This window comes from Quercus robur, chromosome 7 (genome assembly GCF_932294415.1).
Source record: "Quercus robur chromosome 7, dhQueRobu3.1, whole genome shotgun sequence".
NCBI lineage: Eukaryota > Viridiplantae > Streptophyta > Magnoliopsida > Fagales > Fagaceae > Quercus > Quercus robur.
Window position 1 is genome coordinate 45,218,993 of NC_065540.1, and position 25,296 is coordinate 45,244,288.

Genomic DNA, 25,296 nt, shown 5'->3' on the forward strand with positions numbered 1-25,296 from the left:
AAATCATACTTAACTCAAGGTGAAAACTTTATGAAGCCTTAAATTTGGAACAATCTTGAGATGATCCCTTGAGTGAAGCCTTGAAAATGACCGGATTGATTGGATGTGGGTTGGGCACAGTGGAGAAAGATAAGTGTGAATTGTTAACATCAGAAAAAGGCTAAGAAAATGCCACTCTATCCTAAGATTGGAGAATGTCTTGAATTGAGTAGAAACTGTGAGTGAGAATTTGGAAAGAATTAGCCTGAGATAGTTCATATTTCCTAAATGAATAAATAAGGGCTATTTCTTTATCTTCTACTTCTGTTCTATATTTCTATTGTACAATTTAATGTTACTCCTTATTTTTATTTTGTTTAATATTTGGGCCATTTAACTCTGCTTATTTATTGTGTGAGATTACAACCAAACAACTAACTAAGAAACCTTTTCTAAGCAATAAAACTTATAGGTGAATATTCCCATCTGCCAGAACCAATTGTTGGGTGTTTGGGTTGATTTTTGATAATGCCAATAAATTAGGTCTATAACCTAAGTTCAAAATAAGGGAGAATAAAGCCTACAATTCACTCTAGTATTAAATAAAAACTAGTGATGCATAATAAAGAAAGATCGTAAAAGGCCTTGTAGTCATAATGAAAACAAAAGGAATATTATCGAAATATTAAAAATTATATATATATATATATATATATTGCCGTTAATGTTATACAAATAGGGAGAATAAGGAAGATGATGAAGGAAGAGTGGACGCTACTCGTGCCATCACACGAGATCATGTGTGTGGTATAGTATTAAAGACAATAAAAATAGTGCTACTATTTCATGTTGTTGTATTTACTCCAAGTCAAAATGGTGAATATGGTTTATCAGTTAAGTTAAAAGAGTCGGAGAGTTTTTCTAGAGTTGAGTTGGAAGCCCACTCCCCCCTCCCCCCTCCCCCCACCTTTTTATTTTTTAATTTTTTTTTTATTTGTTATGGTTGTGGAATTTAAATCAGATTAGGGAGGCACTTACTATCCATCTACTCATAAGAACCAAGGCTTTTTAATTATTGGTTTTTTTAGAAAAATGGCCTTATTTTGAGCTTTATGGAAATTCGGGATAATGTGGCAAATATAGCAATCTAGATTAGTGTTTTTAGTTTTGTTTGTGACCAGCGCATAGGCTTGATCATAGACCTTTAGGTTTTACTAGTATTCAAAGCTAACTTTTCAAAATGCAAGTTTAGGCTCTGGAACAAGCCCAAATAGGCTCACTATTTACCTCAAGACCACACTCCTTCAATGTCCCCAAATAAAATATATAAGCTTAGGCGACGCATGAAAAAATAAAATATGTTACAAAATGTATAACGGGTCCAAAGAGTACTAAGCTTTGCTTCCAACGGGCATGTAGAATATTCTCAAAATTTGCCATCAACACTGGGTAAATAAGTGGTATTCACCCTTAATGGAATAAGGGTTTTATACTCATGCCCAGAACAAAAATTAAAAGAATGGATAATAATGAAATTGTTTATTGTTTTGTGGTTTGAGTATAGAGAAAATGTATACAATGGTTTTTTGTTTCTTAATCCTCTAATCAAATTTTACCTATTTTGTTGAAAATTTTAGTGTCCTGAAAGGAAAATAATATAAAAATATTTTCCAAATTTCTTTACTCTCTCCCTATTGAGAAATCAACAGAATTTTTAAAATTAAATAAATGAGCGGATTGTAAATCCTATCATTTTTAAATACAATCCTTTCATTTATAAATTTATATAAAATAGTAAAATTCTTTATCCAAACACATGGTGATAGAGTTTCGTTTGGCCAAGCCTCTAATGAAGGTTTAACAAAAGTCTCTGTCTTCGTCTCTAAGGTCCAACAAGCATTGAAACAATATTTTACAGATAATACATCAAAGAGTACTCAAAATTGATGTTTTTGGTGTTCTTTGCAACTACTATAATATTACAACAGAGATTTATAATTCATTATCAGAGTATTTAAAATGATTTTACAAGATAAACAAGCAAAGAATGAAAGTCTGAAGATAAACCAAAGGACCCAACCACATGAGCTATTATGTCTTTCTTCTGAAATAACAGAAGGGAACTGCAGATTAAATCAATTCAATTAGTGTTGTTGTCGAATGCTTAATTCACATCAAGAGCAAGACTTGTACCTGAAGAGGAAGACACTGTTGTAATCTCAAGTTCTAGGATCCTACAGGTTAGAAAAGTGGCTGGGTCCTTTGACATCTAACTACCATATCTGAGTAAAACTCATCCATTCAAGGATTTAACGTGATGCTCTTTTCTCTTTTCAAACAACAGTCTCCTTAATATCAAGACTATCTTATTGAGAATTCCATCATTTTCGACTAGAAACTGCTCAGCTACATGTTTACCACTGAAAAGTTTCCCATCTATTAGGTAGTTGCTTCCTTCTTTGACAATGACTCCATGTTCACAAGCTAACTCCAATACCTCAGCTTCACAGCAAAAGCCTCTCCCAAATTGTATCCCCAATTCAGCCTTTTTCATTGAAGGCGCCAGATTGTTTTTCACCACTTGGACGCAAACCCCAAGGCCAGTTACCTGGAACGTAAGTTATTATTAAAAATACTAATAAAAAAATATAAACAAAAACAAGTAAAATATGATCAAGTAAACACAATAAGTCAAAAGAAAAATGCTCACAATAGTAAAAAGAAAGAACAGAAAAAATATGAAAATCCCTACATAATCCTAGATGCAATAGGCTGCAACCACCTTTCTTGTCCATGGCTAATTTAATTCCTTTATTCACCCATCAAATTTAGGACCTTCCACCATCAAATTTTAAGCAAAGATAAAATTATTGTTCACAAAACAACAGCCTTCTCAGTATTTTGACACATTTTTCAAGAAAATAGATCTAGGTAGAACATCTACTGCTTATTCATCTGACCAGAATACTTGGCTCTACTGCAAGTGTCAATCTGCACAAGCTGCTGACAGTGGAATGTTGCGGTTTTATATATCCTTCAATTGATAAATTAATCTTTATTTATTTATTTAACATTTTCCTTTATCTTTCCACTCAACTTAAGATCTGACTTTATGTTGTTACTATGAAGACAACAAAATTTGAGACAATGACACCATCAATCACAAACCGACACCATATACTTGAAACACAGATCCACAACTCCAAAAGAGAGTGAGGGGGATGCCTTTGTCATTATTTGGTATAATAGAAAGTCTATACAGACACATAAATACAATTTAATGCCAAAGTACCCAATAAAGCCAGTTATTATTAATACTAACTTTCTCTAGAAAGATTAATAGGAAGAGGGAAGCCACCAATTTATTTATTTATTTAGGTGAACAACAATGTTACAACAACAAAGCCTTAGTCCCAAATCTTTTGGGGTGGGCTATAGATCCACAACAAATTAATTAGGATCAGCTACATGTATTCTTTTCCTCCATTCTATGCTATTCAAAGTCATAATCATTGTAACTTCCTTAATTGACATGTCTTTTTTTACTACTAATACAACTACTACTAATATTATTTTTTGTCCTCATCTACCATTTTTTGTTCCCTCAACTTAAATTAACTCACTCTTTCTTACTTGTGCATTAATCGCTTTCCTCTAAGCATGATAAAAAAATATGGAGGAAATTACACTTTACCACTCTAAACTATACCCCATATTACACTTTTCATCCTAAACTTTTCAAATGCACGTTTTGCACTCTAAACAATGACCCTTGTTACACTTTGCACCCCGACATTAATTTAATGTTAACTTGGATGGAAATTCAAAGTTTAGGGTGCAAAGTGTAATCAAGAGTATAGTTTAAGGAGGTAAAATGTAATTTCTCCAAATTAATAGCAAACTTGATGTTAACGTGCAAAGTGAACAAAGATTATAATTTAGGGTGTAAAACGTGCATTCAAAAAGTTTTTGGTGCAGAGTATAATCGAGGGTATGGTTTTAAGATGGTAATGTGTAATTTTCCCAAAAATATGAGGTAGAGGAGATGCGGATATTTATTCAAAAAGCTAAATGCAAACTCCTAAAGAGGTTGGTAGCATGAGATTTTGAAAAATATAATAAAATAATATCTGCAAGAAATAATCAAAAACACTATTGCTCATTAATGCTTCTTATTATCAAAAGTCACAAACGATAAACCTTTTCCTCAGCCTTGAGTAATCCTGTCCTTATCATCTTCATTCGTACAGCTGCATAGAATTTCAAGGCATTTCCGCCACAGGTGACCTCATCCACAAGTCCAAAACCTTGCCCTGATTTTGGACTTGATCGAACCTGGAAATAAAAGGTAATACGAGAAGGTATAAATGGATTTCATCATCACTACAACTGATAAAATAATAACATATAAACAAAGAGGTTAAAAATGACCAAATATATCGCCTTCAACCTGATTAAGGAAAACAATAAGGGTTTGAGATTGGCATAATGAGTAATTGATTTTTCTAAGTGCTTGGGTCATTATCCGGGATTGCATATCTTGAAAAGTGCTACCAATCATATGATCAAGTTCACATTGGGGGACAAGGGCAGCTACCTGAAAAGGCCAACATGCAGGACATTATTAGAGCATGATAATACTGATAAAGAAAATAAAACAATGAGTCCAATTGACGGATCTCTAGTCATCTACAATAACAAAAAAATAACCCAAGGAAAAAGTTTTTTTTTTTTGGGAAGTATAAAGAGTAGGTTGAATAATAAGGCTCCAATGACCATAAAACAAAAAACTGCATAACCCATATAATTTAGGTTAACTGATGGAGATATTGCCACCTAGAACTATTGGTGTATTTTCTTTAATTGATAAAGATTATGATGATATTAACAATAATAATAACAGCTTCACAAAATGTCCCACATTTTATTTTTCTGTACAAACTAGAATACATCATCCATGAGGAGAACGACTTTACTGAAAACAAACTGGTAAAGACTGGCCAAAGCACCATAGTTGAACAACACCCACCTGTGGGTGTGAGCCAAAAAAAAAAAAAAACCAAGGCAAGGCAACCCCCTTTTACTCCCCCAGAGGAAGATTTATGGATAACACCAGAATCGTGTATGAGAATTAATCACTTACACTATCAACCACAATAACATCTACAGCTCCACTTCTGGTCAGAGTGTTAACCACACTTAGCAAATTTTCAGCAGAACTTGGACGGGAGATAAGAAGATTTTCTGTGTTTATACCAATCGATTCTACAAGTGAAGGGTCCATCGCATTTTCCACATCAAGATATGCACAATACCCTGCCAAAAGGACAATTCTATGAGGCAAAGAAAGCATTGATCTATTAAAAAAAGCAAGATAAAGAACAATAATAAATTGGGTAGAAGGAAGATGTCATATAACAAATGTAATTAATTAAGGCTAAATCTATTAAAGGACAAGTAAACCAACTAGTCCATTTAAAAAATAATAGTAATCCATGCTGCCAAAATAAACAACCAATTACTCAGTGAAGCACTAAGATGTCTGCCTTCCTTACATGTTTGTAATATGCCATCATCAATGATTAAAAAGGAACTGCTTACTTTTTTACTCATGTCAAACTTATGTCAATAAGCAGCACACAACCAAATATGTGATCTCAGATCCTTGCAGGGGTTTATATTTTCACACACCAAAAAAAATCTCTTGAAAAAGGGAACTGTTTAGATTTTTTTGTTCGCATTCAAAGGAAACTTAGGAAACAATGAAGCAACTACTTATCAAAAAACAAAAAAACAATGAAGCAACTACCTGGAAGAACTACAATGCATTTATATAGCAAGACAGAAGCACACATTTAAAGCTCAGATATTCTTGACTTACAACCAAAAGCACTTTGGGGCAACAACTGCCATATTAAATCTAATGTACACCCAAAAGTAGAAAAAGGCAATCCTAACATGCTGAGAACTTGGTGTGATCTTACAAATTTGAGCCTATAAACACAGTATTCACTAGTAATCATTTTGTCAAGCTCACTGTCATGACCATCATCACTGACAAGACAGCACCAGTAGATCACCATAAGGTTGTTCATGTTAGCACTGTTCTGGTGATGCTAGCAGTTTTAATATTCACAATTACATGTTGCTATGTACAAAGCATTGATAACAGTCAATTAATAGCTGTAATAGGACCGTTCATAAAGAAAATAGTGACTATCCAGAGAAACCATACAGAAAGAACAAGGCAGTAGGGACTCCTATTCATTACCAAAAAGCATCAAGCAACGTGAAATGGCTTAGTCTTGCATTCTTGAGCAGAAATTTTGGATGCAGTTGTATCTCGCATATGAGGATTAATTGCAAGATGGGCTTCATTAAAGAGATTATCAGCTATGATAAGATATTAGTCATCTAAAATACAGATTAACAGCAATTGAATTATAAATATATTTCTGATCAGTAGCCAGAAAAGTGGGAAATTTCCAAAAAAAAAGTTCACCAAAAGGGTGGTCATTTTGAAACATTAGCCTCGACCGAATTATTTTTTTAATAAATAATAAAGATCTGAATAAATAAAGCCACTCTATGCAAAGGAGCACAAAATAGTCAAAAATTACAAAGAAAGAAAGTAAAATGAGCAAAAAAGAAAACTTAAATACAAAAGAGAAAGAGAACTAATAAACAATGGGAGGATTTCACTAGATGTTAGTTTCCAAGCCTGTGAGTTGTGACCAATCAAACAGAGAACCACTGAAAGAAGCAAGCAGCTGGTCATCCGAACTATCCACATCCTCAAACATCCACCTATTATGCTCCCTCCATGTACACCACATCAACCACAACAGAACTAAATTCCAAATGTCTGACGAGTGCTTTCCCAACCAATTCCACCAACCAAAAGAAGATCAAGTACCGTTTTTGGTAAAACCCATAGATTCCCAAAGGATCGAAAAAACAAAACACCACAACCTATGAGCCTTCTCACAATGAAGCTATAAATGATCTACAATCTCCTCACAACAATTGCACATAACACACCAGTCAACAAAAGCGAAACCCCTAATTTTCAAATTGTCACCCGTGACTATCTTATCCCAAGCTGCAGCCCAAACAAAAAAAGGAACTCAATGAGGGGCCTTAACTTTCCAAATACCTTTCCAGGGAAAGACAATGGAGAGGGGACCTCGCAACTCAATATAAAGTAAACAGATATCAAAATCCCCATTCTTCTTCAACTTCCATTTCATGCAATCCCCATTTTCAGTTGAAGGGATATTGGATTCCAAAATATGAAGTAAATTCACCGCTAAATCCAGCTCCCAATCATTCAGATCCCAAGTAATTATGCTAAACATAAGTGATGAAATAATAATCTACTCATTAAGGTCCAACATCCCTTGATAGAACGATAATTACTTAAATATGCATGAAAGTTTGCAGAAGGATCTATAATTAGCTTTGACTAATGTAATTACTATAAATAAGAAAATTCAAGGGTTAGGGGATCTATGTACACTAACTGATTGGATTTCATTCACAATGATGGGTTAAAAATAAGTCTCTTGTTTTCCTTGGCAAACCAAACTAATTCAAGTCATACCTAAAACATCAATCACAAAGTGGAAGATGAAAAAATACGTACGCACCTCCAAGCTTTTGAGCTTCCTTGATGATATGAAGGGCAAGTGTTGTTTTTCCAAATGCCTCTCGCCCATAAATTTCAACAATTCTTCCCTGCAAAGTGTAGAGTAAATCTCTAACCACATCAGTAATGACACTACTCCATTTCTTTGTAGCTAAACATAAACTTTGAGATCAAAATCATTAACATACATTCATCAAGAAGTAACTGATTCATAACGTAAGTAGTACGTTTTTAAGCTCTTTTAGTTTTTATATGTTCACAAACTGCAGTTCCAAATTTTCATGAAACAACATTCATCAGTTGAGAATCATAATCATGGCATGCAAAGACCCCTCTTTATATATATATATATATATATATATATAATTTTATTTTATTTTTGATAAGTAACCCCTCTTTATATAATGAATTAATATTTTTTTTTTTTATACTTTAATAATTACAACAGGGGAGGAGGGATTTGAACCCTGAATTTCTTGGAGACACCAGGAGGTGCCAACCAATTAAGCTACAAGGCTCTTGGCTATAATGAATTAATAGTAAAGAGACTCAAAATAAAATGGTCAAACATGCATGCAACACTATTTTTTACTCCACATCCCACCTCAAAAAGCAACTAATGAATTCCTAAAATTTGAGCACAATGTTAAGAACCTATATGGAGATGCATAACAGAACTATAGTATGTACCCAAAACCTTGAACACAACATTGACAAGTACCAAAATCTAGAAGCCAAAAGAGTTCATTTCTTGAACATAATGTTAATGACTGACAGAGAATACTGTTTCTTTTTTAGATAAGTAAAATTAAAGGGAGTATGATGTATTCCATCATAGTTTCCAACTTGTGTCCTAGATGATATGTTTAAGCATAAGATGAAATCCCAAGTTTGGGCATCAACAACGGAAAACACACTTTTTTTTTGGTGTGTGCGTGTGGAAGGGGGGGGGGGGGGTGGGTGTTGATTGTTTAGTGGATTTAGCCTTACCAATGTCCAAGCACAATCCAGGTCTAACCATGAAGTGAGATCCCACTAAAAAAAAATAGCTTCACACCAAAGACTATAAAATCTCTCTCTGGTGTTCACTTTGCACAAATAACTAAAATCCATCTTTTTCTTTTTCTTTTTTTTTTTTTTGATAATTAACAAAAATTTTATTAAACAAAGAAAAACAGCCAACCCGAGTACATTGGGAATGTACTATGGGGGCACAAATCAAGAACCAAGATTACAACGATCAAGTAAACAGGAAAGGAAGAAAAAGAAAAATGACAAAAGACCACACTCCAATCAAGGAGAGTGTAAAAAAAAAAAGACTTAATCTCTAACATAGAGCGTTCACATCCCTAAAATCCATCTTTTTGGTTCATAACAACTATGGAATTAATACTTAGGGGTTTAAAATTCCATTTCGCAGAAAAATTAAACAAAACCACCATTCTTAATTCGATGAGCCTAATACCCAACAACATTAGAGTATGTATAGCCAGATATGTAATAAAAGGTAATTTTTTTTTTTTTTTGATAAGTAAAGGAAGGTATATATTAAAGAAGAACACAGCCCCGTACATAGGAAATGTACTAAGAAGGCAAAAACATCAAGAAACCAAATTACAAAGATCAAACAAAGCAGGAAGAGATAAACAAGAAAAAGAAGGTAAAACTAAGCACCATTCGAGAAGAGTAAGAAAGAAAAAAGACTTAAACTCAAGAATGGACCGTTCACAACCCTCAAAGCTTCTAGCATTCCGCTCCCTCCAGATACACCACATCAAATAGTGAGGCACCATCCTCCAAATAACTATATTACGATGACGCCTGAAGTTGCAAGACCAACAGTCTAACAAATCCACTACCCTTTGCGGCATCACCCAACAAATACCACCCAAGCAAAAAACCATACTCCACATCTCAAAAGCAAAAGGACAGTGAAGGAGGAGATGATCAACGGATTCCCCAGACCTTTTGCACATATAACACCACTCAAGAATAACAAGATGCCTCTTCCGAAGGTTATCAATAGTTAGAATCTTGCCTAAAGCAGCAGTCCAAGAAAAAAAAGCTACCCGGGGGGGAATCTTCAAATGCCACAAAAGTTTCCACGGGAACGATGTGACAATAGAGGGGGAAAGAGTGATAATACCCGCTCACCAAGAAACCCCTACTGCTGGCTGGCTTCCAACTAAATTTGTCAGAACCAACACCTCGCACCTTAGTGGAATAGATCAAACCCAAACAAGAATCCAAAGATTGAGACTCTTGATCATTCACTAAGCGGCGAAATTGAAGGTCCCAAAAAATTCTCCCATAAGCATAGCACAAAACCTCAGAGACCGAAACATCCCTAGTCCTACTAATATTATAATTATAACATGTATGCTCTGCGCCAATATTTTTTAATTCATATTGAAAATTAACATAGTGAAGATCTAGGTAGCAGAAACTACAAAGGAATAATTGCTATGGTCAACTAACCTAGCTAACTGTATCAAAAAACAATATTAGGATAGCTGACCGTACAGGGTCATACACATATGTCCCACACATCTCTTTTGGTATAATGCACCAGGAAACTGCCTGTCTCTAGCATATATGTGGGGTGTACACTTATGCATATGCTCACACAGAATATGTGACGAGAAAAATTTTGCTTTTCATTTTCAAATAATCACCTTCGGTAATCCTCCAACCCCAAGAGCTATATCAAGCTTCAATGAGCCAGTAGATATCACAGGTGCACGTCGTGAGCTAAAAAACCGTTGTAATGACAACATAGATTCTCTACCAAAATCACTAGCAAGTCTTGAGAGAGCTAGACGTAATGCAGTGTCTTTCTTTGTTGCTTTGATATCATCAAGGAGTTCATCACATTCAAATTCTAAAACTTCAGCTGAAAAAATGAATATCATTAGAATTTACAAATTAGAGCAGACCAATCATATACATTTACGAATTTCAAGAAGAAAATAATTTTAAAAATGGCATTAGTAGTAGGAAAGTTTTGTCTGAAAAATGACCAAAATATACATAAAATTGCATCATGAGCTGCTCTCTACCTACAGTGGAAAGATGGCAAATGTTCTTGGCAATAGAGGTTACCTCGTCTCTTCTTCCACTCTGGAAGGAAAAAGAAAATTGGTTATAGGACAACAAGGGAAGGCAATACTGCAATACTCATCTAGAATTTAAATAAAATATATAAAATTGAGAACAGAAGGAATCAAACAATTAATATGTGGAAATGAAGAAATAAAGAATTAATCAATTGACTTGAGAACAAGAAAGACCATGAGAAGGCACACATACATTGACGGTAGTACAGGTGTTGCCTATAGTGGTATATACCATAACTACAACAACAACACTATAGATCCTGAAAATCTAGAAGGAAGTTAAAGACAGAAAAAGAGCTCTTCAGCAATCATCTTAGTCATAATAAAGATCAACGAGCAGCCTAAAAGGCATAGAAATGCTATCTGACAACTATTAAGGATGTTCCTTCAGTGCATAAAAAGTTAAAAATAAATAAATAAAAGAGAGGGAGAGATTCTTGAGCAGTGTACATCCTATCAAACTAACATACATGCCATGCACCTCTAGCCCTAAAGTCTTTCTCCTTCCCAAACTTCACCAAATGATTCAAGACCTAAAGTGAAAGAGGCTTTGAAAACAAATTAAAGAACCAAACACCTCTACCTCAAACAATAATTTATGACCAGTGAAAGCCACAAAACAAGGATTCCTCCTCCGTGATGCAGCTCTCTCCTTTTATTAGGATCAAATTGCTGGCTGTCAAGTAGGTCTGTGCCACCCTCATCAACAACGTCTTTTTCAAACAAAAATCTGAGACACATTGTTGAGATCATTATTTATTTTCTCTCTGACCTACTCAACTCCTCATGTTTATGCAATTCCAAGACCTAGCCTCCTTCCACATATCAATTTCACAAATTCTTCCTATCTTTCTTCTTTCCATTATACCATCACAAGCTCCAGCATTCCAGCAATGAAATCCCTTATTCCCTCTTTAGTTTCAATCAACAACAGCAAAACTCTGGCTTCCCTTTGCAATTTATAGTTTCTCTTCTCTTCCTCTTTGCAATTTATACATGGGCCTTTGTTTCTTCTTTCACATATACATTAAGCAAAGAAAAAGCAAAAGCTCTATATATTATTTAAATATTTTCAATTTCATATTCATACAAGCATGCATTGGAGTCAGTGCAAAATACCCAGAAACAAAAAAGCAGGAAACTTTGTAAAATCTAGGAACCCAGTTCAGAAAAATTAAGATATAACACAAAGGCATAGAAATTTGAAATAAAACAACACCCAAAACTTCTGCAGCTACAGAAACCAAGAAAATCACAATGTCCCAGAAAGTTTACCACAAAAAACCGTGAAATAAAATCGGAGAGAGAGAGAGAGAGAGAGGATACCTGGTGGAGAGAGCAGAGTAGAGTGGAAAGGCGAGGTCTTCTGCTGAAGGCATTGAGACAAAGATGGTTCATTAGTGAAGGTGTAAAGATACCCATTTTTGTAAGGAATTCCTGTGAAGATTTCGGCTTCGGGGTTTAAGGTAGAGAAAGTGAGAAACCCATTTCAGTTTTCTGATGATTTCACTGTTTGTGTTTTGTATTTCTGTTCGCCGGCGTCATTGTTGTGATGTTCATGGGTTTTCTTCATGCTCTTCTTTGGTCCTTGCTAGTGTTCATTGGCCCAAGCCCAATATGAACGGGCAATATGGTTTGATCTATTTCTTATGCCTTTTTTTTTTTTTTTTTTTTGTCTTAATTATAAATTTATAATCAGCACAAATGCACAAGTATATTTCAACCCACTAATCTAACCTAACAAATCTGCGTCTTGGGTTGAGTTGGGTTAGATTAGGTTGGATTTTATTAATATTTTTATTCTAAGCTTAGGTCGGGTTGAGTTTGACTTGGCGAAATTATCAACTCAAGTAAACCAACCTAATCCACACTATCAATCATTTAAAAATTATATTTTTTAATTTGTTAGTTTTATTATTTAGGATCAAAGACTTCATTGGAATATTATGCTTAATTATGAACATTGCAATTGTATATTGAACAACTGGTCTAAATAGTTTTTCTTTTTTTCTTTTTTCTTTTTAAAGTGGATCTATATATAATTTTAAAAGGTTGTAAATGTTTATCTATAATAACTTAGCCATTCTACCAAGAGTCATGTACATCAATTGGCAGTCTAACACCTCATTGTATTTCAAATGAAAACATATAAAGTTCAAATTCCCCTTTGTTGTATCTATCAAACTATCCTAAAATAATAAAAAATAAATAAATAAATAAATAAAGGCTAACTATCCCAACATTTCAGCTATTTTGGTATTTACAACAATCACATTGTTGCGACCTAACTTGATGTATCACATGAAATCTAGACAATGGAACATGCTAGACTAAGTCTAATGATATCCTTTGGTGCAATGTTTTTGTCATTATTACTTGTAAGTAAAGGGTAGATTGAAAAATTATTTTTATTTGATAAGAGTATAGCAAAATAGTATCAGTGTTGATAATAGTTCTTGCCTGGTTATAGTGGTTGGTACTTGGTGTTCACTTGTTCTCGAGTGATATCAATTGCAGGATTATGTTGTCACTGCATCTAATATACTATGGTTTACAAATTGTCAAAAAAAGATGAGATTGTTTGGTTCTATAGGTTAAGTGTTTGTAAATTGACAAATTGTAAGTCTTGATCAATTGTAATGTGCATTTTTCAGTTCAACCCGAAGACCTAAGTTTAGCTTAAGGAAAGAGAAGTTGTTGCATTTTTGACACAGCTTAACACCTCTTAACACACTTGTTGATCGATCGAGAATCAAGAGCCTATTTTACACAAAATTGTTATTTATTGCCAAAATTGTAATAAATTGCAAAATACTAAGTTGTTGCCATCATTGCAATTATTTTTGTTTTGTGGAATTTTAAGTTGTTGCCATCATTGTGATCCTACACCTATTGGGTTTTCTTTATGACCATACACTTTGCCATAACTTGCACATTTGTCAATTTGTGATTCAATTACATCTCTTACACATAAGACTAGCACTAATACTTGGTGAAAAGTAATTCAATCACTACTTAAAACATGCACAAGTTGTTGCAAAGTTTGTGTTCATACTTTTTTGTGCTCTTCTTTAGTCCTTGGTTGTGTTCATCAATCCAAGTTCCTAGCCCAAAGCCCAAGATGAACGGCATTATGGGTTCGATTTGTTTGTTATACCTTAAATTCTTGGTGAAGTTAACTCACTTGCCTGGAGTATTTTACTATTTGTGGTGTTAGTTATAAATAAATTTATAATAACCGGCACAAGTGTACATTTTTTGTGATTATGGTAATTAGAGGTTTGCATTCAACTCATCAAATATGATGAAGCTCACCCAATTCAACCTAACCCAAACCTTATTTTGGATTTTCATGGATTCACAAACTAAAATGAGAATTAATTATTATTATTATTATTATTTTAAGCTTGATGAGACAACTTTCGATTAGCAAAATTTTCACCGTAAGTGACCCAATTCATAATTTTAAGTTTTTTCATTTAATTTATTTTGGATTTTGATATCTAGTTTAAATTTGTTAGTTTAATTTATTTTGGTATTTTGAGACTTTGAATATTTTGTACAATTATATAAAATGCAATTTTGTATTGAATTATAAGCCTAAATAGTTAAATGAAAATCTAATTTTTTTAATTTGACTAGACAAAATTTTTCCAACCCATTGACCTAACCCAAGACAAACCAATGAAACCCAACCACATAAGAGCTGTGATGTTTGTCTTCTAAAATAATGAAAAAGGCTTTTTCAATTGAAACAACTTTAAATGTTACAGTTGTCAATTGGTTAATTCATATTAGGAGCAATGCATGAAGAGAAAGACACTTTTGAAATCTCAAGTTCAAAGATCCTTCAGCTCACTTTAGGTGTTGTAAAGTAGCTAGGTAATTTTACATCTAACATATTTGATTATAACTCAACCATTCAATAATCTAATATGATTCTCTCTCTATCAAACAACTTCCTTCTGAAGATCATGACTAACTTATCAAGGATTCTATCATTTTCAAACACATACAATTTGACTTCATGTTTGTCATTGGATATAAGAGGTAGTTTCTTTCTTATTTGATGATGACTCCATGTTAACAAGCCAAATCCAAGACCTCAGAGTTGCAGCCAAAGCCTCCGCCTAATTGTATCCCTCCATTCAACCTTTTTATTGAATGTGTAAGATTATTTTTCAACCAACTTGCATGCATACCCCAAGAGCAGTTACCTAAATAAAATGGAACAAAATTTATGAAAGTATGAAAATCCATAATTAATATTAGACACAAAAGATTTCAATCACTTTTCTTGTCCATGAAAAAATTTATTTATCCATCTATAATTTATTCAAGAGCTTCCACAACCAAAATTTATGCAAAGATCAAATTATTTTCAACAAAAGCAATAGCCTTCTCAGTATTTTAATATAATTTTCAAGGAAAAGCATCTAGGGAGACTTAAAGTGCTCAATCATCTTACCCAAATACTTGGCTATATTGGCACTGTCAGTTTGTGTGAGCTGCTAGCTGTGGAATGTCTCATTTATATTTATGCTCCAATTGCTACATGAATCTTTTTTTTTTTTCTTAGCTACCTTTTGTCTTAATCTTGCCACTCAGTTTATGATCTATTTTCATGTTGTTAAGAAGACCAAAGAAAATTGAGACATTGATACCATCAATCTCAAAGTGACCATGCACCTGAAACCCCATATGCACAAATCCACCAAGAAAAGTGGATGCCCTTTCTCATTATATGACAAAATATAAAGTCTGTATAGATATAAATGAGACAATATATTTCAAGGATACCACTAATCTAATAGAAATATGGCCCTTTATGATTGAAACTGTAACTTTCTCAAGAAAGATCAATAGGAAAGAGGGTAGCAACCAAAAATTTGGTTCATTATTTTAAGTTGTAGATACTCAGCTGTGAAGTTTTCTCAAATTTTCTTATACACGCAATGAGAGTACAACTAATAGAAAACAATGCACATAGAACTATCTCCATGAAAAGGTGAGGTAGAAGTGAGGCGAACAATTATTCAAAAAGTTAAATGTTTACTCCTAAAGTGACTGGTAGCATGACTTTTAAAAAATAATATTTCTCTAAGAACCTTGTAAGCTTATTAATGCTCCTTATTATCAAAAGTGACAGAAGGTTGACCTTATCCTCAATCTGGAGTAGTCATGTTCTTATCATCCTCAGTCATACAACTGCATAGAATTTTAAGGCATTCTCACCACAAGTGACCTCATCCATATGTCCAAAACGTTGCCATGATTTTGGACGTGATTGGACCTGGAAATAAAAGGTAATATAGGCAGGTAAATGGATTTCTTCTATGCTACAACTGATAAAATACAGCTTATAACATATAAACAAGGAGGTTAAAAATGACTAGATATATTGTCTTCAACCTGGTGAAGAAAATTTATGAATGAGATTGGTAGAATGATGAATGAGTTCTTGTAAGTTCTTGTGTTATTATTCATGATTTACATCTTGGAAGGTGCCACCTATCATATGATCTAAGTTCACATTCGAGGAGAAGGGCAACTACCTGAAAATTCCAAACATGCAAGATGGTATTAAAGCATAAGAATATTGAGAAAGAAAATAACAGAATGCAAATAACTTAACACTCTTTCTAGTCTACATTGAGTAAGTTGTAATAATATAGGCTCCAATGATGAAACAAACTGCAAATCCGATCAATATAGGTTAGCATATGGAGATTTGGCCACCTATAGTTGTTGGGTAAATTTTCTTTAAATGGCAGAAAATGATGATGACAATGACAACTCTACAGTTGCAATTCTAGTGAATGGGTTAATGAAACTTGAACAACTAATACCAGAACCATTTAAAGTGCAAATATTCTGGACTCAGAACCAAAAACATTACTCCAAGGCTAATGTACACCCAAGAAAGGGGAAAAAGAATAAAGAAAAAGGAAATGGAAAATCCTAACATGCCAATCACTAAGTGTGATCTTACAAATTTGTGCTTATAGTATACACACAAGGTTCATTAGTACTCATTTTTTCAAATTTACTGTCATTACCATCTATGGACTAAATTGGTAGCAAGATTCTCCATCATTGACAAACAACACCAGCAAATATCTATGCTACTATCTATATTCACTAGATGCCTAATTCTAAATTGCAATCACTGCTATGGTGATGCAAGCAGTTTTAATATTCACTATTACATGTTGCTATGTACAAAGTATTTATAATTTTAGCTTAATAGTTATAAAATGAATAGAAAACATTTATATAGAAAAAGTGAGTATCTGGAAAAACCTTACAGCAAGAACTAAAAGATAGTAGGAGCCCCTTTCCATGACAAAGCAACATCAAACAATGTGATATAGCTTGATCCTGCATTCTTGAGCATAAGATCGGAGACAGTCATATCTAGTGTGTCAAGATTAATTGCAAAAAGGGCTTCATCTAAGAGACTATCAGGATATCAAACAATGGACTAACAACAATTTCATTATAAAAATATCTTATGAACAACTAGAAAAGTAAGAAATTTAGAATAAAAAGTTCACCAAAAGAGTGGTCTAACCAAAATATTAGCCTTAACAAAAGCTACACTGAACATAGCTGATAAGATAATCTTAAAAGGCTAAACAATTGACAATTTCCAAAACCAATGGGATATCTCTATGAAAAGCTATTGCTCAAACCACCAATTTAAGCACAGTAAAATGTAAATTTAACAACTTATTGTTCAAGTAAATGTTTTCAATATCTTCTGATACTTGCTTCTTTTCATGGGAACTGTTGGTCGAGTCTTTACACCTCATAGCATATAAGATGTAATGACTTACAATATTATTATAGCAGATCTCAAACTTTCTTCAAATAAAAAACAGGAGCGTCATCTTTTTCTTTTTTCTTTTAAAAGTGCCACCATAAATGAAGAATACAGATAAAAGTTATAAATTGTGCAAAACTAAATATGACAAATCCATTGGTCATGGAACTCTCACATGGGAAGAGAGACATGAGAGAGGGATGTGCTTAAGGTTCAACAGCCTTTGACAAAATGATAATAGCTAAAATAGGCATGAAAGTTTTGCAGAAGGATCTATAATTAGCTTTGATTATTGTGAAATCTATATATTAGAACAATCAAGGGCTTTGGGATCTATGTAAATTGACTATCAGATTTCACAATAACAGGTTAGAAAGAAGTTCCTTGTTTACCTGAGTAAACCAAACTAATTCCAATTATACCTTAAACACTTCTGATCAAAAAGTTTAAGAGGATAAAATTAGGACGTACCTCAGAACTTTTGATTTGAACTTCCTTGATGACGTGAACGGCTAAGTGTTGTTTTTCCAGATGCCTCTCGCCTATAAAGTTCATAGATTCTACCCTGTAAAGTGCAGAGTAAACCTTTTACCAAAGCTGTAATGACTCCAGACTAACCTAAAATTGAGATCAAACCAATAAACAAAGGATCATTAGTAAAATATAAAACTCTTTATATATACTGATAGGCTGTAATTCCAAATTTTCATCAAGAAACACATATCAGTTGAGTACTCATAAGCGTATCAAGTGTCAACAATGAAAACCCAAGCCTTGAAAGACATAAATAATGTTAATTTTTTCCCCACATCCCACATTACACAGCTCCAAAGGAATTTCTAAACCTTGAGCATGATAGTAATAACCTAGAAAGAGGACCATATTATAGATAAGAAACTTGAACATTATATTAATAATCTACAGAAAGTACCAAAAATTAAAAACCTATAGGAAGTATCCAAAGCCTTGAAAATGAAAGTAAAAAGTACCTAAATCTAGAAGTCAATAGTGTTCATTTAGTGGATTTAGCCTAATTAATATCCAAGAAGAATCAAGGTTTTTAAGTGTAAAATGAGATTAAAAAGTACAGCCTTCACACACAAAACTACATATATCTTCTCTGGTGTTCACTAAGTAAAAAAATTGAAGTTTGTTTTTTTTTTTTAGGATTACAATAACTCTGGATTTAATAGTTAGGGGTTTGGAAATTTTTGAAGAAGCTATGCATATGCTCACCACCAAACATGTGGCAAGCAGGAAATTTTTGCTTCATCAAATATTCACCTTTGGTAATCCTCCAAATCTCAGAGCTATAGCAAGTTTTCATGAGTTAGTAGATATCACAAGTGCATGTCGTGAGCTAAAAAACCATTGCAATGACAACATAGATTCTCTACCAAAATCAACAGCAAGTTTTGAGAGAGCCATGTATGACCTACAAGAAAGACCAATTCAATCAAGTATGCATAGGTGAGACACTAAGCTACTTTAATGGCTAATTCAATGTCATTCTTTGTTGCTTTCACATCATCATGGATTTTTTTACATTCAAACTCTGAAATCTCACCTGGAAAAGAAATTTTAAGCTAAAGGAATCCCTTTTCCTTAGAAGAATCTTCCACGAAAACTTGACAAATCTTCAAAAACAAGAGGCATCAATTATAGTCAAAATTGTGTGAAACTCAGCAAACAATGGAGGCCAAATTTACAAGCAACTTATACACAATACTCACCAATATCTCCTTGGTATAGTCATCTTGATTTAGAACAATCTTCAGTCTTTAGTCCTCTTTGGGCATTAAGGCCACTCAGTAGATATGAGAACTTTGGGTGTTTAAAATACCAAATTTTCAAAACAGATTGACATTTGGAACCAACAATTGATGGCTAAAGCAAACTTCTAGGTAGTATTCCACTTCCATAAAATTACAATTTTCACATTGTTGGCTTACCAAATATTCTAATGCTATTAGTTATTTTACATCACATGAAAATAATTTCAAACTTCAATTTTTTTTCAATTAAATGATAAAGCACAACAAATAATTTCATTTGAATAACTCCAATAACCAAGAAGCAAAGACAAACAATCAATAACACACACATGACTCAAGTTACTAAAACATTGTGCAAATTAGATAATACATGAATTACAATTGAAATCATAAAATAAACACACATCACTCCATTAATCATTACAAAAACTAAATGCACACCACAATATTATTAAAATTATTTACAATACAAGAGAAGGCTGAGACTTTCTGTGCTGCATGTTATGGCTGAATTGATAAGCTGCAATGTTTTGAAGCATGGAATCATTAGATGAGTATAAATTGAAGAAAATCCACTGGTACTAAGAAATGTAAATCCAATGCAATCATTCACTAGATTGAACACTGAAAATTAAAAATTAAAAAAATATATCTTACCAGTGGCAATTTTAAGCACAAGGAACATCCTTTTCTGAGAGAACAATCTTCCAAGATCATCTGTCAATTTAGAAACAAGAAGAATCAAATATATTTAAAAATAATGCCAATTTCACAAAAATATAGATTTTGTACATCCTTGATAATATGACTTTATATGTTTGCATTGCATCTACTCCTAGTCAGAAAATACAGGCCAAATAAGCTCATTAACACCATGTTCAGCTCACTTTTAGAGAGAGGAAATGAAAAGATTACAAGATTTTAAAATTTTCTCCCATCAAAGACAAGAATAGAGTTCATAATTTGTCTACTCTTTTATTCTCCATAGACTCAATCTTTAAAACCAAAAAACAATTATCTTTTTCATTCCATAACATACTTTTTTTTTCAATTTATTTCTATCTTAAATTATTATTGCCCTTTTGTTAACAAAAAACAAAAAACAAAAAATCGGTCTTGGTTAGTTGTTTTTTTATTGTGAATTAATTCAATAAATACAACCAAAAAAACAGAGAGACAAGAATAGAGTTCATAATTTGTCTACTCTTTTATTCTCCATAGACTCAAATCTTTATAACAAAAAAAAAAAATGACAAATTATCTTTTACATTTCATAACTTATTTTTTTTCAATTTATCTCTACCTTAAATTATGAACCAAAGAAAAGTAGGAAAAAAAAATCATATTATTGCTATAATATGTATTACCCTTTTATTTTTAAAAAAGAAAAAGAAAAGTAGAAACGATTTCTGGGTTAGTTGTTGCTTATTGCGATTTAATTCCACAAACAATCAGACTTTTAGGTTAGTAAGATAGAAGAACAGAGCTTACGTAGAAGAGAAGAGGAAGAAAGATTTTAGCCCTTACCTACTCATCAAAACTGAATTCGACCATCTTGCCCCAATCTTTGCCGACCTCCTGCTCATAATCTCTCCTCCTGCTCATAAAAAGTTCGAATCGCTGACGTCCGATCCGGATGGGCTGCTCGGGTTCATGTAAATGGGCACGGGGGCACCGAACCCGCACTCATGGACCGCTTCAACGGCTGTAACTGTTGCTGGTCGAAATTACCATCGTACCCTCCATCGGAGTAGCACTTTCGCTTGAGCGTCGAGTTCCAGTAGTTCTTTATCGCGTTGCCGGTCCGACCCGAGAGGAGTCGGGCTATTGTGGCCCACTTGTTTCCGAACCGGGCATGGGCTCGGATTATGGTATCGTCCTCTTCAGGAGTAAAGGCCCGGTGTTCTTCAGCGCTCCATGGACAAACAAAAATCTGCAGTTCTCTTAAATATTTTCGGCGATCCATCCCTTCTGGCAGAGACGATAATTTTCGGCAGAACCCAATCTGAAGCTTGCGAACAGAACTGAGATCGGGAAGCCACTCTGGCAATACCCCCAAGTTCTCACACTCAACAATACGTAAAAATTGTAGAGTGTCGGCAGATCCTTTAAGCCCTTGGGGCAAACTCACTAATTGTGGCAATCCCGCAATATGGAGTGTTTGAAGACTTGTCGGGTAGTCATGATCCCTTTCCATTAAATTAAGTTTTTTACAATATCCAATATTCAGAAATTCCAACGCGGTTAGGTGTTTCATACCTTGCGGCAAAGATATCAGGCTTCCACATCCACTGAAGCTCAAGTAGCGAAGGGCGGTGAGGCGTTGGATTCCTTCATTAAAACACTCTAGTCTATGACAGCTGTGAAAGGACAAATGTCGAAGAGAAGACATGCACTCGATTCCGTTGGCGGGTAAACGCGTTTGTTTTGTGGTTATCTCAAAATATCTGAGGCTAACCATCTTTCTTATATCCCTTGGCAACTCTTCAAGCCCTTTACAGTCATATAATATCAAAGTTTCCAAATTTTGTAGATCGCAAATGGAGTCAGGTAATTTCTTTATTTTCTTATTTCCACGTAAGTTGAGATATCTCAAATGCTTCGAAGTACTAATTGAGCTTGACAACGTTTCCAACGTTGAATTTCTTAAATTTAGCAATCGCAAGTGCTTAAACCTTGAGATGCATGTATCCACCAAAGATTCATTAATATCAATAGAATCAAATTGGCCCCAATCATCAAATGAGAAATTAATAGTCCGCATGCTGTTACTCAACTTGTGTAAAAAAGTTATTGTTGCATCAACACCCAACTTATGGTCCAAAATTGAAACGTGTCTAGCCTTTTCAAATTTGTTGGTGTTGTTAGTGTCTTCAATTAAGCAATAATCATTTTGTGCAACATATAATGAAAGATCATGTAACAGATCATGCATTTTAAATGACCACCGAATAGTGTCATTGATTTGAACTTCTTGAAAGAAAGATCTTGATAACAACTCTTTTAAATATCGTTCCCCAATATCTTCCATCTCTTCTGTACTATTGTTGGACTTTTTGAGGAGCCCATTTGCCATCCAACCCTGAATTAAATCCTGATTACTATATCTAAAATCCTTTGGATACAATGAGCAATAAGCAAAACATTGTTTCAAGTACGATGGCAATCTATTGTAACTCAATCTTAATGCCGGTAAAATGTCTTCTTCCTTTTGCTCCAGTTTCCATATCTCATTATCCCTTATAGAGATCCAATCACGCACCTCGGTTTTAGAATAAAGTAAGCTCCCTAAAGTCTTCACAGCCAAAGGAACGCCTTTGCATTTTTCCACTACTTGTTTTCCAATCTCTACTAGTTTTGGATACTGTTCATGCTCTCCTTCATTGAATGCGCATCTTATGAACAAGGACAAACAATCCTCGTCTGGAAGACCTTCTATGTCATGGATTGGTCCAGGAGCCATCGTTAAGGCAACTTTGTGACTACGTGTAGTGACAAGAACTTTACTTCCTTGTACTCCAATTAACAATTTCTTAAGGCCAATCCATTTGTTACGATCCTCATTCCAGACATCATCCAAAACAATAAAAAATCTTTTTTCCTTTAAAGTACTTCTTAAACTAGCTTGCACCAAATCCATACTCATATTCTCACTAATCGCACCTCCTGCAGACTTCAGGATCTCTTTTGCTAATTTTAAAACACAAAAGTCTTCTGAAACACACACCCATATTCTGGAGTCAAAATTTGTAGCTATCCTTTCATCATTATACACCCACTGAGCAAGTGTGGTTTTGCCCAGACCTCCGATTCCCACTATAAAAATCACAGAAACATTACTATTGTTCCCTGGGTGCATCAAAAGATCTATTATCTTTTGCTTGTCATCAACCCTCCCAATAACATCAGAATCAGGAACAAAGGAGTGGGTCATCTCCCTCTCCCTGTGCACAATATTTTGATCTTCAGACCGCTCCTCAAGATTAAATAGAGCTCTCTTCTTTGCTAGCTCTTCCAAACTCTCTCTTATCCCATTGATTTTTTGACTCATTTTATAACTGAAGCCAAGCGGGTTAAAAGAAGAAGAAGAAATGGAGTCACGTACCTGATTGCTAGTGTTTCCATATTTTTGCACCACTTGCCTCCGCAGAGCTTCACACTCGAACTCATCCAGCACATCCGTCGCATCATGAAAGACATCTTTGAGTTGCCCCAACCAAACAGTCAGGCCTCGGTTTTTCACTTGCTTCTCCTCAGCATCAAGCAGCACAGCTTGGATGATGGACATGGTGAGCTCAAGCTTTTTCGTGTCTTCGGAAATGCCCCCTGCCGAGCAAAACTCTTGGAAAGCATGGGTCCCTATCTTGTCAATGACGTTTGATGCAATGGAATAGACCAACTCCGTCATGTTCTTTGAGGTGGAGGAAGAGAAGAGTTACAGTTGCTTGTGACTTTGTTAAATGAGAACGTTGGTTTTGCAATGGAACTGGTGTGAGTGTGAACAAATATTTTGTTGCGGAGGAAAACTTAAAAGACGAACAGAGACAGAGACAGAGAGAGAGAGGCCAGTAATAAGAGAGGAAAGTGCAACGTTTCTTCTTCACTGTTTCTTTGCACGCTCTGTTTCTTTTTGGTCAAAGTCAGTGCTTCAAATTTCAAAAAAAGGTTGGGCTTTACTCATTTACTTTTTGACAAATGCGGACTAAATTCCAAATTGATTTTCTTTCTGTCAGCCACTTTTTGACAAACGTTTGGAGACTTTTACTACTTTATCCTTTTGGTCAGGGTATAATTTGAAGATTTTTTTTTTTTTTTCTCTCATGAATATGGAATGCGTTTTCAAATTTCTACCCAAAAAAAAAATAATTGTTACGATTTTATGAGGTTTTTACTATACTGGAACCTGCGTTTGCGTCTGTCTTGCTGCGTTTTGCTCTTTTTTTTTTTTTTTTTTTTTTTTTTTTTTTTTTTCACGCGTTTTGAGTATTGCGGTTACTGTTCAATGAACAGTAACCACAAAAGTTGACTTTCTATGGTGAACAGTGCACATATGCACTGTTTACGGATCCACAAATTTCATTTTTTATCAATTTTTTCATTAAAAATGGGTCCCACAGTACTATTCACACATTTAAAAATTATTTTGCTAGTGTTTTCAGTTTTCAGTTTTCAATTTCAGTAAAATAAGTTCTATCCAAACACATCCTATATAATGCTTACATAAAATTACTTGTATATAAAAAAGAAAATTACAATAATTTCACCGCCGATGCACAATATTATGATTCACTTTTGCTTGCACTAGTGAGCACATGCACTGATGCACGATATTTTATGACTCACTTTTTCTCCTTTACGCTAGAGTGGAGGTTTCTTGGAAATTTCTTTACACAAAAAACCAAACCACTTTGTTACCTACAAAGGTGTTTCCACTGGAAAAAAAGTTAAAGTATCCCAATTTCTTAAAAAATAACTACTTTAAAGCTTTATCTTATTTTGAGACCCTTTGCTTGTTTACTTGGAAAAATGAAGCCCAAATGAGCTTCAAATACGGATTAAATTCAACTGTGGTTTTTGTTTTTTCGATGACTTGTGATTTTCCTTCAATTTTTAAGTTTGAATTTAATTTGTTTGCCTACAACTTATTTGACAAATTTTTTAACTATTTACTTTTATGTTAAGTTTTTAAATTTTTTTTTACTTTTTCAAAAATACAAAATTTTTTTTTTTTTTTTGAGAAACAAAAGGTTCAAAAATACAAATATACTATAACAGTTTAGTATACTTTCAGCAAAGAGTTGTTTAAACTGATGTCAAATATAGTATATGATTTGGTTCCTATAAAAAAAAAGGATATAATTTGATGAATTTGTTTTATTCACTAATGTAATTTTTTTCATTCATTTAATTCAAAATTTATGCCTCAGTCTAATAAAATTAACAGTGATGTTA

At 33.8% G+C, this 25,296-nt stretch overlaps 2 protein-coding genes and 1 long non-coding RNA gene across 4 annotated transcripts in view; 1 reads left to right on the top strand and 2 right to left on the bottom strand.

The window, feature by feature from the left end:
* Positions 1–1,854: 1,854 nt before the first annotated feature.
* Positions 1,855–12,303, bottom strand: LOC126693636 (DNA repair protein recA homolog 2, mitochondrial-like). 2 transcript variants are annotated; one of them, XR_007645440.1, is made up of 9 exons: positions 12,070–12,303; positions 10,687–10,747; positions 10,303–10,520; positions 7,629–7,716; positions 5,123–5,295; positions 4,430–4,576; positions 4,180–4,314; positions 2,173–2,587; positions 1,855–2,102 (listed from the first exon to the last, which is right to left on the bottom strand). XR_007645440.1 is itself a non-coding variant. In XM_050389695.1 (8 exons), the coding sequence occupies exons 1-8, from the start codon at positions 12,163–12,165 to the stop codon at positions 2,273–2,275; spliced, it is 1,233 nt and encodes a 410-aa protein (XP_050245652.1). In that variant the 5' UTR covers positions 12,166–12,303; the 3' UTR covers positions 1,855–2,272. The 2 variants fall into 2 exon arrangements, 1 of the variants encoding a protein (XP_050245652.1); XM_050389695.1 differs by having other exon boundaries at positions 1,855–2,587.
* Positions 12,304–15,924: 3,621 nt separating this feature from the next.
* The window catches only part of LOC126693644 (uncharacterized), a 76,646-nt gene continuing 67,274 nt past the window's right edge, over positions 15,925–25,296 (top strand). Inside the window, exon 1 of the long non-coding RNA XR_007645442.1 lies at positions 15,925–16,049. This is a non-coding gene — a long non-coding RNA (uncharacterized LOC126693644). The remainder of the gene's footprint in view (positions 16,050–25,296) is intronic.
* Positions 19,655–23,927, bottom strand: LOC126693631 (putative disease resistance protein RGA1). The gene is made up of 3 exons (XM_050389684.1): positions 20,872–23,927; positions 20,002–20,061; positions 19,655–19,864 (listed from the first exon to the last, which is right to left on the bottom strand). The coding sequence occupies exon 1, from the start codon at positions 23,750–23,752 to the stop codon at positions 20,996–20,998; it is 2,757 nt and encodes a 918-aa protein (XP_050245641.1). The 5' UTR covers positions 23,753–23,927; the 3' UTR covers positions 19,655–19,864; positions 20,002–20,061; positions 20,872–20,995.

Bases quoted from the DNA above. Each gene is read 5' to 3' on its own strand.
- LOC126693636 (XM_050389695.1), bottom strand. From the start codon at position 12,165: ATGGGTATCTTTACACCTTCACTAATGAACCATCTTTGTCTCAATGCC. The intron at 7,717-10,302 runs GTGATTATTTGA...TACACTTTGCAG, and splicing joins GGGTTGGAGGATTACCGAAG to GGAAGAATTGTTGAAATTTA. The intron at 4,315-4,429 runs GTTGAAGGCGAT...TTTTATTTCCAG, and splicing joins TTATTGTTTTCCTTAATCAG to GTTCGATCAAGTCCAAAATC.
- LOC126693631 (XM_050389684.1), bottom strand. From the start codon at position 23,752: ATGACGGAGTTGGTCTATTCCATTGCATCAAACGTCATTGACAAGATA.